We start from the raw sequence: 19,834 nt of genomic DNA on the forward strand, positions 1-19,834 counted from the left end.
GCCAGTTGATTCTAAGATTCAATCAGAGTTATGCATCATGGACCTACAGCAGCATTTCTCAAGCCCTAAAAGACTTGCTAAAACACAGATGGTTGAACCCCTAGATGATTTAACAGGCCTAGGGTGGAGCCTGAGAATGTGCGATTCCCACATAGTGCTCATGCTGCTCTTCCAAGGACCATACATTGAGAAACATTGACCATCGAGCACTCTCCTAGTGATGAAACTTGGAAGTTTCCTCTTAGTTTTACTTTTGTTTAATTTTCCAGGTAAAAAAGAGTTCTTTATCAGATATTTTGCCATCTTTGGTTAATCAAACCAGAAGCAAGCATTTCTCTTCCACAGGTTAGGTTAGATCTAGTCTCATACTGAGTCATGGCAAGGACCATGATCAAACAGATTGAGGTTGATAAATGCAGAACTCAGGAAGTGGCCTATTTCTTCCCAGGCACTTGCTTGCTTACCTTTGTTCAATGAATACACCCAAATCATAATACTTTAAAACCATGTAATAATGAAAATAGACAACTTAGAGTTATGTAGGGCCACAAGAGCTTATCTAATCAGCCTTAAAGCAGGTAAGGAATAACTCTCTTTCTTGTAGATACCAGAAATTTGAAAGAAGCAGGAGGTAACAGGGAACAAAGACAGATGTATGCATTCAAGCATGGCCTAAGATGAATATGATGAAGAAATCAGCCTGATTGAAGAGGATGATTTGTGTTGACAGAGAAGGAACGAATGTGAAACAGGAAGAGAGTGCCACAAATACCTGGGAGAATAACTTGGATTTAATGACAGGAGCAATAAGAAGCTATTCAAGGTTCTTGAGCACAACAGTCACATGAGGCAAACTATGTTTCTGCAATATTAGTCTGGTTGATTGGTTTAAGGATGAATAGAAACATTTTCAATCACTGCAGTGTATAACAGATGGAACTGCTATTTGAAATAACATCACATTGAGGTTTTATTGTTTTGGAAGTCAATGAATTGATTTCAGGAGGAGAAAAATTTTTTAAACCCCAGAGGGGTTCTAAGCCCCAAAGTAGGCTCACTTTGACTTATATCTGAAATAACTAATAATAATAGGACAATGATTGACCACAAGGGCCCCAAAATTCTCTCAGTTCATATGGTTATCTCAAATGAGACACACATACTTTCAGAAGTTAATAGAAGTCTTGAAGTCTTAGTTTCATTTAAGATGGATACAGACAGGTTCTACTGTAAAATAATTTGACAAAGGACCCCTTGATCTTCATTGAACAGCAAGAAAGCACTACATATATTTTTTCCAATTATGAGACAGTAGAGCATAGTTAAATATAATTTTATTTGAGACTTCCATCTCAATCTAATTAGTTAACTATCCAAGGATCTCTAGTTAACTAGATCCTAAAGTCATCTTCTTTATCTGAAATGTAGGAATTTTATAACACAGCAGTTGAATTTTTAAAAAGTTTTCTTTTTGTTTCTTAAAGGAAGCCTACTTTTTCTGATTATCTCCTCAAAGAAAGGCCTTAGTGGAACAAACATCCAAAACCACTCTCTAGGAGGCAGCTGAAGTTTGATCCTGAGTGCTAAGAAATGCCAAGGGGGCAGTCATCATCATAGGAGTCGTGGTTCAACTCCTGAAATGGATAAACACTTGGAGGCAGAACATGTAGAGCAAAACACTCCAGTCCAAGGAGTAGATCTGGGGGATGACCTCTCAGTAATGAACTGGAAAGTCTAAGAATAGGATTACAGAGAACTGTGCATACACTGTCTTTTAAGAAAATCTTTTCCTGACCCTGCGGCCCCTTCTACCTACCAACTGGATTGGGCTTGAAGGAAATCCCTGTTGATCTTTGGAAAAATAATTCCATTAAAGTAGCAGGAAACAAAACCGTTTTTCAGGAACTCTAAGAAGGAATGGATAAGGTGGATGTGGCCATTGACGCCCACCATTATAAAGGAAACTTAAAAGAAGAAGAAAAGTGTGGGATTTTAGTTAAGAAGGTGGCAGGGTCAAGAAAAGATTTTCTATGTGCTAAAGGGACATTCTGCATACTTTCAGATGTGGAGGAAAAGAAACCAAAAAACTAGGGAGAGTTAGAGAAAAATGAGGTGAAACTTCTCCATCTCCATTTGGAGGAAAGCATGAGAGAAACAATCAGAGGGAAAAAACATGGTATGTTGAACTTCAAGTGAAGATATGAGAGGGAGCTTGCCTTGTCTTCACATGTTTTTTGTTATTTGTTTTGAAATAAAGTTTGGTGGTTCACAAACATCATTGTGTATCGCAATCACCCAGGCATCTCACTATCCTTGAGTCTTGGAATACCTAAAGATTCTGATTCTGTGATGGACTCAGAAATCTAGATTCTTAATAAGCACCCCAGATGATTTTGATGCTGATGATCCAACCTTTGAAAGGGCTCTCGTGTGTTCAGTTGTTCAATGAACAGTAGAGATGTGTAAAGAAGGAAAAGGCTTGCAGGCTTGAGAATGAAGTTCTGCGATAAGAAGAGAAATACAAATAAAAGGAATTTCTAAGTGGCACTGAGCAACAAGTTAGAATTCAACATCATGGACCACAGCTACCATCTTCTAGAAGGGCCATCAGTAGCAGATAGATTACACAGAGCAAGTTTTCCAGACATGCGCCAGGCCCGTGGTCAGCAATTTGTTCTTGTTTTTAGGTTGCTTTGATGCCTGATGTTAATGAAACATCTGAAGTTGATTACTATTTCAGTGGCAAATTGAAGTTTTACATTTTAGAGAGAATCACCCCAAGAATACCCTAATTATATCTTTAGCTATTGACAACGAGAAAAAGAAAGACATGTAAAATGTATTCCATATTCCTCACCAGCCCTGTGCAATACCCGGCATTTTTCCAGACATTTCTGGGGTGCGTTAATTAGAACACAGACAAAAAGTCAGATAGTGGGATCAGGTAAAAGCCGAGCAGGTTGAAGGTTTTCTGTGGCAGCCCTGAAGTTGGAGGGACTATTCCTCTCCCACTTCGCACAGCACCATCAGCCCCCCACATCTCCTTGCAGGCTCACATGAACAGCTCTTGGTTTGGGTTTGCTTTCATTCTGGTCCCGTGTGCCATAATTTTAAAAATATTTTTGTTACTCAGTTTTATTAAAATGAAAATAGAAATTAAAAACTAAAAATGATTTATACCAGTGGTTCTTAACTTTTTTTTAACAGACCCAAAACATAGAATTTTGTTCAATTTCTTAAAAACTTATACATATATACATGAATTTTCCATACAACATTTTCAGGGATTTCACAAATAACTTGAAGGCTGTGTTAAAGGGCTGTGGCCCAGACATGGTGGCTCACGCCTGTAATCCCAACACTTTGGGAGTCTGAGGCAGGGAGATCACTTGAGGTTAGCAGTTCGAGACCAGCCTGGTCAACATGGTGAAACCCTATCTCTACTAAAAATACAAAAATTAGCCGGGCATGGTGGCGGGTGCCTGTAATCCCACTTACTTCAGAGGCTGAGGCAGGAGAATCTCTTGAACCTGGGAGGCGGAGGTTGCAGTGAGCCAAGTTTGCATGGCTGCATTCCATCCTGGGCAACTGAGCGAGACTCCATCTCAAAGATAATCATAATAATAGTAGTAGTAGTAGTAATAAAATAAAATAAAGGACCATGGACTCCAGGTTCAGAATGTAGAGCCAAGGACTGAAAAACATGGAAAACAGCTGATTTTCACTGGAGTGTTCCTAATTTCTGCCTAGTACATGTAAGTTTTGCATAGTTTTAACACAGAAACAATTTAGGGTTTTGTTTTTGCCCTTAACCTTTATCTTGTTTTGCTAAGCTCTCCTAACAGAGAGAAACATTTTAGAAAAATGTTATTTTCCTAAATTCCTAAATATATTTCAATAAGGTGCTATATCATATTTCACACTTGTTCTATTACTGAATATTTCTTGCATTCAATATTTCAGCATTATAGCTAAAATTACAGAGAATATCGTTTTGCCGTAGGAAAAATTTTATTTTAAGCAGTTTTAGAGAATCAGCCCTATTTTCATTGCTTCATTTCTTTCTCCTGCCCTTTCTTCTGTTTTTACTCTGTTCTTGCTTCTTTTCTTTACTTGATCAGTTTTCTGTTAATCATACAGTTGAAGAATGTCCATGACAACAGTTGAAAGAGAGGTATTATGAACTAAACAATTTATCAATAATAAATATTTTGTTGGTGATAAATTGGGCATATAATATTGGTCTTGATTCTTACCTCACCTAATTAATGTTTCCTTACTTTTATCTTTCTCATAATTCTGTCATGATGTAATAGTGCAAAATTCTTTTATGCTATTAATATTGAATAGTTTCTGAAGAGTTAATAATAGATAAAAACTTAGCTCCAGATAGTTTTAATGTAGAACTATTAAATTTTAATAATTTATAGTCAATTCATTTTAATGTAAAAATCATGTAACTGAAATCATCAAGCGTATTGCCACAGTTGTGAAATCTTTATAATAAACCCAACTTGTTTAACTCATTTTCTTGAGTAATGTATTTAATGTGAAAGTAGTTGGTTAGAATTTTTTAACTTTAAATAATATTTGCTTTCCAGAAATGTTTTATCTCTGTAGAATAAAAAAGTAATGCAATTGCTTCATTTTGTATTGAATACTTTATTTATTAGTCCCAATTTTTATTTGTTTATAGAGTTGTAAATTATGAGAACATCAATAAAAATGACTACTATACTATTAGCCAAAGGGCAGTAACACACGTTTATAATGAAGACATTGAATTCATCGAACTTGATCGATGGGAACAGGAATATCTATATCACAGAGAACTCACTAAGATTCCCATATTTTCACTGTTCCGGAAATGGAAGGCTTTTAGTGTATGGAGGAAGAATGTCCGCTCCAAGAAAATCACTGAATGTCGAGAATCTCTACAAAAAAATTTGTTCATTGTTAATCCTGTATGTATTTATCATTTATATTTTAAAATAATTACTTACAAAAAAAGAAAATGTGAATCTATTATAGCTGTTGGTATAGACTCTTCTTGAAATCAAATATTTTATATTCTTAAGAGAATTCCCAGTTTTCATCCTGTCTTGTCATTTAGGAGTCTAGCAATCTAGAGGTGTTTCTACATTTTAACTAAGGTTGCAAAATGCAAAAGTATAAGAAGAGAGTTGCACAGGTCCCTTTTGATTAGAAGTCACCTCAGAGTTTTTGGATTTGTGATCCCCTTTGTTGTTGATTAGAAAAGTTATATGTCATTTTGAGCAGAGTAGGCTGGTAGCCTCTATTACCTCCCCTCATCTTTGAGACACTCTAGCTTTTATAGTACAACAGAAGTCAGGGCCTTGTTTTCATGGGTCAGTACCTCCTAATATATCATATATTTCCTTTACAATGGATTCATACAGTAGGAAAATTTTTAATATTTACTTTGGACAATGGGGTGATCATGAAAACAAAACTGTGAAAAAGTGTGTGACCATATTTAAAATTTCTATCTATTGAATTTCAACTTCCATTAGAAGTTGCCTCTAGGAATAAACTGTTGCCTCTAGGAATAAACTGCAATCATCATTACTGTCACACTCAGAGTTCTGGTCCTCAGCTGTCTTATTTCTATGACACTATCTCAAGTTTGCTTTTTACTAGTCATTTCCTTCACTTTGCATACGGTAATATTCAAGACTGTTATCAACATGCCAGTCACACAATAGGGAAACATTCAAGGTCTCTGGCTAACATAAATATTAGTACAAGACAAATATATAAGATGGACTATCTCAAGTCATCCATTCCATTGTGCATTCTGAGTTGTGAAAAAATATTCCAGTCCTTCTTGACATGAAACTCAAATTTCATTAGGGATCCATCAGTCATTCAAAGTTATTTTACCATCTTTCATCTTTTACCATGTCTTGAACACTACACATATCATACATTTGTTGCTAGGTATGTAAAATAGCTCATTCTTGATTTGTCTTTGAAATTACTTCTATCAGTCCTCGAGGCATGTTCTCTTATTTTATGTGCTGAGAGTTTTCATTCTGTGTCCATCATTCATACCAGTGGTGTTTCAGCCTTTATAGTATCTTCTCTTAAATTTAGTCCCAGCAGACTAGAAAGCTCTCATCCTTTTAAGCAAGGATTGGCCTAAATAACAGACTCATTGCAGTCATTTAAATATCTATTAAATGCTATAATCACCCACACACTTACCACTAGTCTTATATTTATAATTAGTTAACTAGGGCTGATTCCCCTAGACAAGGTTGAAGGGAGACATACTGAGTTGTCCTTGTTTTCTTTTTATGATTTTTTTTAAATAACAAATTTTGTTGGCATGTGTGCCTACGTCATTTCCTTATAACAGTTTTGATGTATAATTTACATACCATACAATTCACACATCTGAAGTACACAATTCAATTATTTTTAGTATATTCACAGAATTCATCAACCATTGCCACAGTGAATTTTAGAATATATGCATCACTCCAAAGGAAACCTCATTATGCATTAGTGGTCACTCTCTGTTTCTTTCTGACCTACCTGTCCCTTCCCCCAACTATAGGCAACCACTAATCTACTTTCTATCTCCATAGACTGGCCTGATATGTACATTTCACATAAATGGAAGCATACAATACACTTGGCTCTCAGTGTCTTGGGGGACTGGTTCCAGGACCACCTCAGCAAATACCAAAATCCACGGATGCTCAAGTCCCTTATATAAAATGGCACAGTATTTGCATATAACCTACAAACATCCTCCTATATACTTTGTCATCTCTAAATTATTTTTAATACCTAATACAATGTAAATGCTATGTAAATAGCATTTATACCATATTGTTTAGAAAATAATGACCCAAAAAAGTCTATTCATCTGTAATATGGGCACAAGCATTGTAGACCCTACTACATTTTTAATCTACAGTTGGTTAAATCGATGACTGTGGAACCCGAGGATACAGAAGGACTGTATGTGGTCCTTTATGACTGACTTTTGTTTATTTAACATAATGTTTTCAAGGTTCTTCTTCTGTGTTGTAGCATAGCATTTTTAAAAGTTGGCAAATTATATTGGATATGCCTATTTTATTTGTCCATCTATTGATGGATATTTGGATTGCTTCCACTTTTTATCTATTATGAATAATGCTGCTATGAACATGCATGTACAAGTTTTTGTCTAGACATATGTTTTCATTTTTCTTTGGCACATACCTAGGAGTGGAATTGCTGGGTCATTAGCAACTTTATGTTTAACCTTTTGTGACAACATGAAGCAGTTTTCCAAAGCAACTTGTTACCCAATAACAATTTAATGTTAAATTTGGCTTTCTTCTGTGTCCTAGCCTCTTAAATTAATAGATAGGCCTTTCCATTATCATTATGACTGGACATTGTAAAGTACTTAAGGTAACACCCAGTTTTCTATTACTTGCCCTCAATTCCTTGAATCACTTGCCTTATTCCTTAAATAGCTAAAAGACATGTATGTGTTTTCAAAATCAAAAGAAAGGAATTCAGACAAATTAAATCTGATAATTAAAGAAATACTTTTAGAAAAGAGTTATAGAAGTGATCTTTTAACATATGCATTTTGTAGTTGTAGCAAAAGTTAACACACGGAGGTGTTTATTATCCTTAATAACCATTCTTGCTTTTTGAATGTTTTATACTTTTAAAATACAGAACATTTTTCCTAAATAATAAATTCCTATTTTAATTCAGCATTTGCGACCAGCTCTTCTTATGATAAATGAATTGTGTTATCATTTGAGTTTTATGGGACTTTGTTATATTGAAAAGTGTCACACCTACACCCTGCAGGAATTTAAGGCCGCACAAGTCATACGGCTAGCAGAGGTAACAAATTTTGTCTATAAGAATCAAAGCTTTTTTTCCTTATTTCTGATACTTTAGCATCACTAACTTTACATATTCAACAATATCCAGGTGACAGAACGCCTAGGAGAATTTCGAAATGAGGCAAAATATGTAGTCAGGAGGGCTTGTCGATTTGCTTTGCGTGCTGCAGGATTTGTTCCTGATGACTGTGCCTTTGGACCTTTTGAGGGTATGAAGGGGAAAGAACCTCAATATATCAGAAGTAGTGGCTTTCTAAAATTTCAGCCCTTTTTATTTGACTTTTCTTAAGTTTAAATAATGATTCTATGTTTGAATTGTTCCAAACATTTGATGGATATTATAAATTTAATATATTTTGTGGAAGGGAGGGAAATAGAAAATACTGCATGTTTCTCCCATTACTCCTGTTTGTATGTAGTATTTCTAAACTGGATACAGAATCTTGATTAATAAGCACTTTAGAGTGAACTCAGCATCTCTCTGCTTAAAGGTATGTCCAGCCTGCTAGCACAGACAATAGGTTTGTTAAAATTAAGGGACTGGATTGACCTTAGGATTGACTCAGTTAGCATGTACTATAAAGGTTGGCTAAATTGTAGGTAGGAAAGGAGGGTAAAGGTGTTCCTAGGAAAGAGGTAGCATAGTATACAGATCAAATCCTGTTAATGAGAATGTCAGTAAACTATCTACAATCTTGTTGAACTGAAATCCTTTGATGTAAACTTATTTTGGATAATTGGGCTGTTTTACAGGTTTGAAATGCTTCGTGTACCAAAATATTTTGTTGTTTTTGAATTTTATTTATCTTTTCTTTGAATCATATTGAAAGAGATGGAACTTTTACACAAGTACACTTGTTGTTGTGCCTTCTGTTATTGTTAGATTATCATGAAGTGCAGAGCAGTATAAGTTTCATTAATACGCCATATGAGTTGCCCACTTATGGAGACTCTAAGAAAATGACATATACACAACAGGCCATCAAAAGGCGTCACTGCATGAGGCTGACGTGGTAAGATTATTCTCATTTTCAAGAAAAATTGTAGTACCCATCTTAAGCTTTATTAAAAATTAAACCCCAGAAAGTGATGACTATGTTAATTTGCATAACTGGAGTAATATCACTATGTATATCAAAGCATCATGTTGTATACCTTAAGTATACACAATAAAAAATTAAAATGAAAGTAGAATCTTTTCTAGGACCCAAGTGATGTCTCACTTGAAAAAAAAAATGGAACCCTTCACCACATTGTTTATGAATGGTGATGAGAAATTTGTGGGACATGGTAACCTGAATGTATGGCCCAGAAGACCCCCTTTTCAAACTGCCACCAACCAAAGCAGCTCTGGGACTGTGATCTGGCAGAGATAGAGCATGAGGCCAAGGCCAAGAGCTCCTCTTTGATCTCTCTGGCTTTGTTTCCCTCTGGCCCAGCCTGGGTATGGAGACTTGCAGTACAGCAGACTCTGGCAGGGAGAAATCAGCCACACAGATTTATGGACCTCCTCAAGTGGGCCTGGAGGACTTGCTCCATCTTTTTGGTCACAAAAGAACTATAGGCAGCTGCATAACATCACAAAGGTGCACCCAGTCCCTAAAATGGGATTTGCCACTGGGAGCCAGAGAGAGAAATAGCCCTCCTAGGACCTCACCAGCGGACTCTCATTAGCACTAGCTCTGACACCTGCTTACCCAACTGGATCTTGACCTTGACTGTTCCAGAATTTGGATTTCCCATCATTCTAAAACCTCATGTCTTTGGAACTATAAAATACTGATGATTGTTATTCAGTGCTCACTGACTTAATCCAACTTTTGCCATTATGTAATACATCTTAACTGTATCTCAGTTTATATATGAAAATGTCTGTGTAGCAACAGAAATCAGTGACGCAGTCTCTGAGGCTACCACAGTGGACCTAGAAGTATTAGACACCTTAGAGCTCCACTTGAGCAGAATAGAACTATTCTAAATGTCTTGCTGACTCAGTCTGCATTCTAAGTAAGCACTCAAGTAAGGAAACATAAAATTCAAACCTTTGTGTTAGCAGTTGCCATCAACATTTATTCAATAGCAAAGATTTTACACTTTTACTATTAGAATGCAAGTTACAGATGTTGTATGCATTGATTTCTCCTTTAAAGCATCTTTTAAAAAATATTATGGCCCTTTTAGCTAGATAAACTAGATGTATTTTCCCTAACAGCTATATTGCTCATTAAATATTCTATTGAAAAGTTGGAATATCTAACTGAATTAATGCTACATATTTGAATATATTTGTGTTTTAAAAGGAAGAATATTTAAGGACAACTCTTCTGGACAGGACATTTCTGATATTGTAATATAATTAAATGGAAATTCAAGGAGAAATTATGATATTTTACATTTTAAATATTTGCTTTAGAGGCACTGTCAAAAATATGTAGTGAATATAAAAAACCGAAATTGTATTTGTTTTTTTCTTTTCAAGCTTTATTCGTCTAAACGACTATCTAATTGAGAACACAATGCACGTCTTAACAGTAAATGCTGTTAATTCGCTTTTGAACCATCTCACTGACAAGCTAAAACGAAGACCTTCAGCAGATGTCATTCAGAAATGGATTACTGAAGAGAAACCTGAAGTCCCTGATAAAAAGGTATACTCACACAAAATTAAGAATATGTCATTGGTCAGCATTTATTGAGGAGCGCAAACTACGCTCTATGAATTATGCTATTTTCTGTGCACTATAGTTCGTGGGGACATAAATGCTCCTTGTGGGCATAAACTGGCAGAGAGAAGCAGGAAAAGTGGTATAAATAAAAGAGATAAACAATAGTTTAGAGGTGAAAATAAGCAAATTATTGTGCTTTGAGGGGATGGCCTTTTATGAGGATGTTGATCTTAAAGACACAGAGTACTTTGAGATGTTTGGATGAAGTAGTATAAATTCGTGCATTCCAGCATAGCTAAAAGAAAGATCATATTATCTCATATTCAGATTTCCCAGTAAGTTTTGCCCTAGCTCCATCCTTAGTACTAATAGCTTCTTTCCAGAATACCTACATGCTCACCTCATTTCATCAAACCTCCTACCCTCACAGCTTAAATCTCCTGCTCCATAGAAAGCTAATTATGCAATACACGACCTGTTGCTCTCAGCCTGAGTTTCCCTTTCTTCCAAAAGTTAAATCATAGTCATGAACTCCTTTTCATAGCTTTCTCTCCTCCCCTATTCTGAATTTCTCCTTTTCATAAATAGTATCAAAATTTTAAAAGTCACATTTATTTTTCTATTCTAAAAGTAATTTATGCTAAGTGTACAAAATTAGGAAAACACAGAAATACACAAAGAAAAGCACCTTTGCTACCCAAAGATAATTACTTCAAAGGGGAAAAAAGATATTATACTTTCCTTACTGCTTTATCCCTTGCTTTTTCCTCTTAGCAATACACTATTATGAAATATTTCCAAAGTCAACATATATTTTTCCATGTGATATTCTCACAGAGAAATGTATAATTCTTGTAAATAATTTTCTATTATTGATCACATTCCCACTATTTCAAATAATGCTGCAAAGGGTATCCTTGTCTATATATTTTTCACACATTTCAGATTTTTCCCCTTAGAAAAAAATTCCTAGATGTAGAATTGAGTCAGAAATATGCACATTTTTAAGGCTTTTGATACATACACACTGATGTATACTCTCCAGAAAGCTTTGTCAATTTACAGCAATGTTTAAGAATGAGCATTTAGGCCAGGCGTGGTGGCTCATGTTTGTAATCCCAGCACTTTGGGAGGCCAAGGCAGGTGGATCACCTGAGGTCAGGAGTTCGAGACCAGCCTGGCCAACATGGTGAAACGCTGTCTCTACTAAAACTACAAAAATTAGCCAGCCATCGTGGTGGGCGCCTATAATCCCAGCTACTCAGGAAGCTGAGGCAGGGGAATTGCTTCAACCCAGCAGACGGAGGTTGCAGTGAGCTGAGATCACGCCATTGCACTCCAGCCTGGGCAACAGGAGTGAAACTACGTCTCAAAAAAAAAAAAAAAAAAAAAAAAAAAAAGAATGATCATTTACCCACATGCATACTAAATATTACCATTCGTTTTAATCTGTGTCAGTAATATACAAAGTGGTATATCACTGCTTTCAAATGTTGTATTCTTCTAATTATGACCCCAGGGCAGGAATAAGGGCATGGGTCTAGGAATCAGAAATATCTGGGTTGAATTCTGGTCTGGCGCCTACTAGCTAGTATGATCTGGATGAAACATTCTACCTTCTCCAAATCCCATTTTCATCCTACGGGAACAATAATGGAACCTATTTAAGAAGGTTGGTGTGGGAATTCCACAAATACCCAGCACTGTGCCTGGCACACAGTAAACTCTCTGCAAATGTTGTTACTGAATAAACTATTTTAAGGAAGAGAAGAATGAGGTGAATTCATCATTTGTATTTTGCTTTCAAGAATTCTCAGATTATGCCCTTTGCCCATTTTTCCACTTAAGTATATTTGTATTTGAATATATTTCTATATAAAGATTCATTAATATATTATTGGCGTATATTCCTATTAAGTATATCAACTATAGTTCTATTCAAATATTATCAACTTTCTATCTTCTATGTACATTATTGATATGTGTTCCCAGTTTATTGTTTGTCTTTCCATTTTGTTGGTAGTATTTTTACAAGGAGAAAAGGTTTACGTTGTTATGTAGTCTTTCAATATTTGCCTTTTTTCTTTCTGTTCTTTGTTATTCTCTGAAACACTTTCCACATGCCAAGATTATGAATTCAGCTAAGTATGTAAACTTCAGTTCACATGTCCCTTGTTTAGTTTGTTTTAGACCTTGATACTTGTGTCTTTATAACACTGTAAATATACTCATTTCAGGGGACCCTTGTGGTGGAAAACGAAGAAGAAGATGAATCTCTCATCCCCATGTTTCTCACGGAACTAATGTTGACAGTCCAGTCACTCCTCTTTGAGCCTTCTCTGGAAGACTTTCTGGTGTGTGTTTTTCATGTATTATCCACATGCAAGCACCTATTTGGAAAATGAAGCAGCTATTTTGCTGTCAATTGGTTGTCAGAATTGCAGTTGTCACCACTCCAAGATGATCATGAGAAAGAGAGAAAGCATTGTTTTGTCACAGCTTTATAGCTATATATAAACTATCTAAAAGTTTAGCACATTATCTTTAACTCGAGTCAGATTAGAGGCTTGGTAAGGTACAGGAAAACATTCTATACAAAATTTAAAAGTGACTATAGGGATCCCTTTAAGAACAACTCATGAGATCACTCTGTTGTGAATACCTTTTCCTTTCTTTTCTTTCTTTCTTTCTTTCTTTCTTTCCTTCTTTCTTTCTTTCTTTCTTTCTTTCTTTCTTTCTTTTTCTTCTTTCTTTCTTTCTTTCTCTCTTTCTCTCTTTCTCCCTTTCTCCCTTTCTTCCTTTCTTTTCTCTCTTTCTTTTTTTTTGAAACAGGGACTCACTCTGTCACCTAGGCTGGAATGCAATGATGTGATCTTAGCTCGCTGCAGCCTCAATCTCCCAGGCTCAAGCAACCTCCCACCTCAGCCTCCTGAGTAGCTGGGACTACAGGTGTATGCCACCAGGCCTGCCTAATTTTTTTTTTTTTTTTTTTGTAGAGATGGGGCTTTGCCATGGTGGCCAGGCAGGTCTTGAACTCCGGGGCTCAAGTGATCCGCCTGCCTCTGCCTCCCAAAGTGCTGGCATTACAGGTGTGAACCAACATGCCTAGCCTGTAAATACCGTTTGTGAAATATTTTTAAAGGTATGCTGGATCCAAGAGAATTTTGTTGTCTTAGTTATCCATAGCAGTGTAACAAGTTACCACAAAGTTAGCAGTTAGAAACATCCTCCATGAATCATCTCAGTTTCTGTAGGTCAAGAGCTTCACTGGCTACTCAGATTATCCTCTGTTTCAAGGTCTTGGTCTCCCTCAGGCTGCTGGAAGAATTCAGCTCTAAGCAACTGTAGAACTGAGATCCCCATTTCCTTGAGGGGTGTCAGCAAAGGACCACCCTACTTAGGTCCTAGAAACCATTTGTAGTTCCTTGCCATGTGGCCCACTCTCTAGGCAGTTTACAATATGGCCATTCACTTCTTCAAGGCCAGATGAACCATTCGCTTAGGAAAGGCTCAATCCCTCTTTTAAGGGCTTTCACTTGATTCAGTCACATCTATCAAGGATAATCACTTTTGACTAACTCGAAAACAACTGAGTTGGGACCCTGCAATATCCCCCAACCTTTGCTGCATCACATAACCTAATCATGGGACTGGCATCCCGTCATATTCACAACTCCCACCCATACTCAAGAGGAGAAGATTGAACAGCGTGTGTACACAGGGGCAGGAATTTTGGGGGTCATCTTAGAATTCTGCCTACTACATTTGCATAGGTGCATAGGTTAGTAAACCAGTCAATGTCTGTATCTTCTGTTGTTAGCTGCTGTACTCTGATTCAAAAGCACTAGTAATCAGGATCTCTAGATTTTAGTCTTGGCTTTACAATTAATAAGCTATTTGACTTTAGGAAAACCGCTTCTGGGGTTCAGTTTCTGCATTTATATGATGAGAAGGCATATGAGTTCTGGCGTTGCTTCCTCCTCCGCAGTCTATGATTCTGTAATTTATGGGATAGGCAATTTGAAGGCATTTACAGTGACAAGCAGACTACTGAGGTCCCTGTGATTGGAAGCTCACTCAGGAGCTCCCATGCCAAGAGGCACTGGGCTGTCATGTCCCCTCCTGGCCATAAGACTCACGTCCCTCACATGGGACGCAGGTGTCCCAGACTGTAGATGACAAAAGGAGGCTCTCTCACAAGCAGCTGGCTGTCCTTTACCCCCCAAGGGGTGGGCCTCAAAAAACTAGATACCCTTCTCATTTCTTATTATAGGACCCTGTTCCCCACATGGGTATTTTTAACTTCTACACATGAAACATACATGGCCAAGCTCTGGGAATAATTAGCATGCTTGTCCATCCGTACCAAAATAAGATTTTATTTCATATAACCCAAAATCAGCCAATAGAAGTACAAATAGGACTATCATTCATAAATTTTCTATTTTTCACTATTATTTTAGTCATTAGCCTTAATCATTCCCAATGATTCCAAACACACATACACATAGAGATTAATCTAAAGGAAAATTATATACCGAAGTCACAATCTCTTACTTTCCTAATACTTGATTCAATATATACTTTTGAATTCTAGTATTTCTTGCTGTGTGAGACAAACCTCCATTGCATTTTATTCTGTTTACTGCTTCTGCCTCTTGAAATAGACTCCTCCTTTGGTTTAATTGAAATAGACTCCTCCTTTGGTTTCTATTTCTGTAGCAACATTTTTTCCTTCTCAGTCATCTTTCCAAGAGCCTCTTTTTTATCTGATCCTTGATTCTTGCTATCCTTAAGGGCTCCCTCCCCTTCACACCCTACAGTTCTTTCTGGGTGCTCTTTTCTGTGCCAAGAATGCAGACATAGACATATATTTATATCTATATCTACCTATCTATATCTCTACCTATATCTGTATGTCTATATCTATAGATCCAATACTTTTCTTTTAAGCCCCACTCATGGTCATCTGGAAATCTTCACCTGAATGTCCCACAGTTAACTTCAATTCACCAATATGAATTGAACTTATCAATTTCTTCGAAAACTTGCTTCTCCCTCCGTGTCTCCATCTCAATGAAAGGTGCCCAAGACAGCAATCTGGGAGTTCTCCTAGATGCCCAGATGCCCAAGACAGCAATCTGGGAGTTCCCCTAGAGTCTCCCTTACCTCGTTGAGATCAGGTCGTCAGCTCTTGTGTGATGAACCATGGTTGCACCCACTCTGCCCTCCATTGGGACCTCATCCTCTCTCTTCTGGCCTGCTGAAATAGTCTGCTCTGATCTGCCTGCCTCTCTCCCTTCTAATCCATTTTCCACATTACTGACAGCAAGATTATTCTCATAAGCAAATGTAATCATGTCCCTTTCCTGCTTAAAATTTCTCCATTGCCTGTAGTAGCATCTTTCACAAGATGTTCTGTGAGTTGTTGATAAGCATTCCAGGAGAAAGGGGGTTGTGATATACATTTGTATATTAACAGATATAAAAAATCCTGTTTAGCAGGTCCTGAGAAAATTCCTGTTCAACTTCATGTAACTCAAGATTTCTTCTCAAATTTACCTTGGAAGTTGGGAGCCTTTATCCTCTGGGTAGACCCCGGTCACAGTTTGGGGATTGCTGGCCCATGGGCTAACACTGGTATCATGCACAAGGCCTTTCATGAAGGGGCTGACTGCATCTGCAGAGTATCCTATTTCTGCACTGTAGCGCTGATGCTCCAGTACCTAAATGACTCACCTGCCTGCCCCCTTGGGCCCCACACACAATGACTTAGCAAGGATTATACTGTTGTCTGATACACTTGACAAGCTCCTCTTCATCTTTTGAGACTCATTTAAAGACTTACCTTTTCTTTATCTCATTTTCTCTAATTAGACTTTATATTTATTATAAATTACAAACTAATTCATGCTCATTGAAGAGACTTTGAAAAACACAGGAAAAGATTATTAAAATAATCCATAATATTATGTACCAAAAATGAAAACCCATTAACATTTTTATATGCTTCTGTTCAGTCTTGTTTTAGTGCATGCTGATATGCTGACATACCTAACTTACCATGAGGTTATGTACAGAGATAGATATAGATACATGTTTACATTGAGATATTATATACCAGTTTTATATCCTGCTCACTCTCTTTTATTCAAACTTAACGTTATATCATAAACTTTTTCTCATGTCATTAAATGATTTTTGGGAGATGCCATTTTGTAAGGATATGTAATTTTCCATTGTTTAAAAGCACCAGAACTTACATAACTATACTTCTACTTTTGAACACTTAAGCATTTCTCTAGTTATTAATATGAGAAATACTGCAGTGATTGTCCTTGCACATAAATCTTTGTTTACATGTCTACTTTTCCCATAGATTAGCTTTCTGGAATATAAATTACATCTCAAAGAATATAAACTTTGAACCCTCCCTTTAAATTTTCCCGTAGACTTCCTTGGCTTTCCTTCCATTGTGACCTGCTAGTGTTTTGTTCACACTTCAAATGTAGAATTCATCACCATGTGTTGCAATTTTTGTGTGTCTCTCAATTAGAAAACATATGTCCTGAAGGTAGGGCCATGTCTTTTGATTTGTCATATACTCAGAGTCAGCACAATACCTAGCCTGGTTGAATAAGTTATTCTTATTTATTTTAGCATTTCATAAAATTCAAAAATATTTATAAATATACGCGTTTACATTTATGTTTATGCTTTTCTCTTTAACAGGATGGTATTTTGGGTGCAGTTAATCATTGTCAAAACACTGTGTTATCGTTTCCTAATCTCGTGCCTGATTCGTATTTTGATGCTTTCACCAGCCCTTACATTAACAACAAACTTGAAGAAAAAACCTGTGGAACTGGGCCAAGTTTAGCAGCAGTATTCAAGGATGATAGGAATTTTCACACAATTATTTCTCAAATAAAGGTATATTTACTCTGACTAAAACTATTTTATAATATTCTCAATTTTTATGAAATTAAGTAATATGTATTTTTTTCTTTCTTATCTTTAAATGTTCTATATGTGAAAATTGGCAGGTGCCTAAATCTCTAAATGGTAAAATTTGAAAGTAATATTTTTTCTCTAGAAATTGTCCTGTTGAGCATGAAATAATTTTTTAAAAGCATTAAAATAGGGCCTGGCACAGTGGCTCACACCTGTAATCCCAGCACTTTGGGAGAACGAGGCAGGTGGATCACAAGGTCAGGAGATCGAGACCATCCTGACTAACACAGTGAAACCCCATCTCTACTAAAAAATACAAAAAATTAGCCATGCGTGGTGGCAGGTGCCTGTAGTCCCAACTTGGGAGGCTGAGGTAGGAGAATGGCGTGAACCCAGGAGGCGAACTTGCAGTGAGCTGAGATCGCACCACTGCACTCCAGCCTGGGCGACAGAGTGAGACTCCATCTAAAAAAAAAAAAAAAAAAAAAAAGGCATTAAAATATCTGGAGAAACAGTTACTTATCATTAGCAATCCATTGATCCACATGCATGTGTTTTTGGGGAAGTAATCCTGGCTGTTGAGGATGCTGAGACACAGGCAGAGCCAGGGTGACTCACCAGCCAACACAATTTCTTTTACTAAAGTCATTTTTTCATTACATGTTTAATGTTTTATTAAAACAAAAACATGGTGTTTCACTATTTTGGGCCATAGCCACTCAAATGCAAGCACTAACTAAAGCATGCTTGAAGACTTTGAAAATAGTATATTCTACACATAAAATTTTTGTCTTACTTGTCCCAATTTTTAAACTCAAAAGCTCACTTATTGAGGTGATCGATGTGAGAAGGTAAAGAAACAAGCATTATTCCTTGGCTTGCTTCTCTCCTACATTTCTGGGCAACCTAATCTCCTGTATGGAAAAATGGGAATGCAGCCCTCAACATACTGCAAATGCCTTTTCTTCTTGATGCCAAAACGATACTGTAATTTTCAAACTTAAAATTTACCCATTTGTCAGTCATAAATATCTGTTATATATACATTCCTATGTAACTTAAAATTAGCATAGTGTTTCAATCTCTTTATTTCTTCAAGATATGGTTGTAACTGTCATAGTATGATTTTAAAAGCTCTTATTATTTTGAGATATGTCCCATCAGTACCTAATTTATTGAGAGTTTTTAGCATGAAGCATTGTTGAATTTTGTCAAAGGCCTTTTCTGCATCTATTGAGATAATCATGTGGTTTTTGTCTTTGGTTCTGTTTATATGCTGTATCACATTTATTGATTTGCGTATGTCGAGCCAGCCTTGCGTCCCAGGGATGAAGCCCACTTGATCATGGCGGATAAGCTTTTTGATGTGCTGCTGGATTCGGTTTGCCAGTATTTTATTGAGGATTTTTGCGTCAATGTTCATCAGGATATTGGTCTGAAATTCTCTGTTTTGGTTATGTCTCTGCCAGGCTTTGGTATCAGGATGATGCTGGCCTCCTAAAATGAGTTAGGGAGGATTCCCTCTTTCTCTATCAATTGGAATAGTTTCAGAAGGAATGGTACCAGTTCCTCCTTGTACCTCTGGTAGAATTCAGCTGTGAATCCATCAGGTCCTGGACCCTTTTTGGTTGGTAAGCTATTGATTATTGCCTCAATGTCAGAGCCTGTTATTGGTCTATTCAGAGATTCAACTTCTTCCTGGTTTAGTCTTGGGAGGGTGTATTTGTTGAGGAATTTATCCATTTCTTCTAGATTTTCTAGTTTATTTGCATAGAGGTGTTTGTAGTATTCTCTGATGGTAGATTGTATTTCTGTGGGATCAGTGGTGATATCCCCTTTATCATTTTTTATTGCGTCTATTTGATTCTTCTCTCTTTTCTTCTTTATTAGTCTTGCTAGCAGTCTATCAATTTTGTTGATGTTTTCAAAAAACCATCTCCTGGATTCATTGATTTTTGAAGGGTTTTTTGTGTCTCTATTTCCTTCAGTTCTGCTCTGATCTTAGTTATTTCTAGCCTTCTGCTAGCTTTTGAATGTGTTTGCTCTTGCTTTTCTAGTTCTTTTAATTGTGATGTTAGGGTGTCAATTTTGGATCTTTCCTGCTTTCTCTTGTGGGCATTTAGTGCTATAAATTTCCCTCTACACACTGCTTTGAATATGTCCCTGAGATTCTGGTGTGTTGTGTCTTTGTTCTCGTTGGTTTCAAAGAACATCTTTATTTCTACCTTCATTTTGTTATGTACCCAGTAGTCATTCAGGAGCAGGTTGTTCAGTTTCCGTGTAGTTGAGCGGTTTTGAGTGAGTTTCTTAATCCTGAGTTCTAGTTTG

The 19,834-nt window shown here is 36.6% G+C and overlaps 1 protein-coding gene across 10 annotated transcripts in view; it reads left to right on the forward strand.

The window, feature by feature from the left end:
* DNAH6 (dynein axonemal heavy chain 6) overlaps window positions 1-19,834 on the forward strand; it is a 350,848-nt gene that overhangs the window by 75,767 nt on the left and 255,247 nt on the right. For 6 of the 10 annotated variants that reach the window (XM_055243630.2, XM_055243633.2, XM_063617552.1 and 3 more), the window contains 7 exons: window positions 4,697-4,964; window positions 7,750-7,884; window positions 7,975-8,095; window positions 8,770-8,899; window positions 10,366-10,534; window positions 12,790-12,906; window positions 17,285-17,485. In XM_055243630.2, the coding sequence (XP_055099605.1) occupies window positions 4,697-4,964; window positions 7,750-7,884; window positions 7,975-8,095; window positions 8,770-8,899; window positions 10,366-10,534; window positions 12,790-12,906; window positions 17,285-17,485 (1,141 nt within the window). Of the gene's footprint in view, window positions 1-4,696; window positions 4,965-7,749; window positions 7,885-7,974; window positions 8,096-8,769; window positions 8,900-10,365; window positions 10,535-12,789; window positions 12,907-13,548; window positions 13,695-17,284; window positions 17,486-19,834 lie in introns of those variants that run through there. The other 4 variants (XM_063617549.1, XM_063617550.1, XM_063617553.1 and 1 more) reach the window with 4 other exon arrangements.

Source organism: Symphalangus syndactylus, chromosome 14 (genome assembly GCF_028878055.3).
Source record: "Symphalangus syndactylus isolate Jambi chromosome 14, NHGRI_mSymSyn1-v2.1_pri, whole genome shotgun sequence".
NCBI lineage: Eukaryota > Metazoa > Chordata > Mammalia > Primates > Hylobatidae > Symphalangus > Symphalangus syndactylus.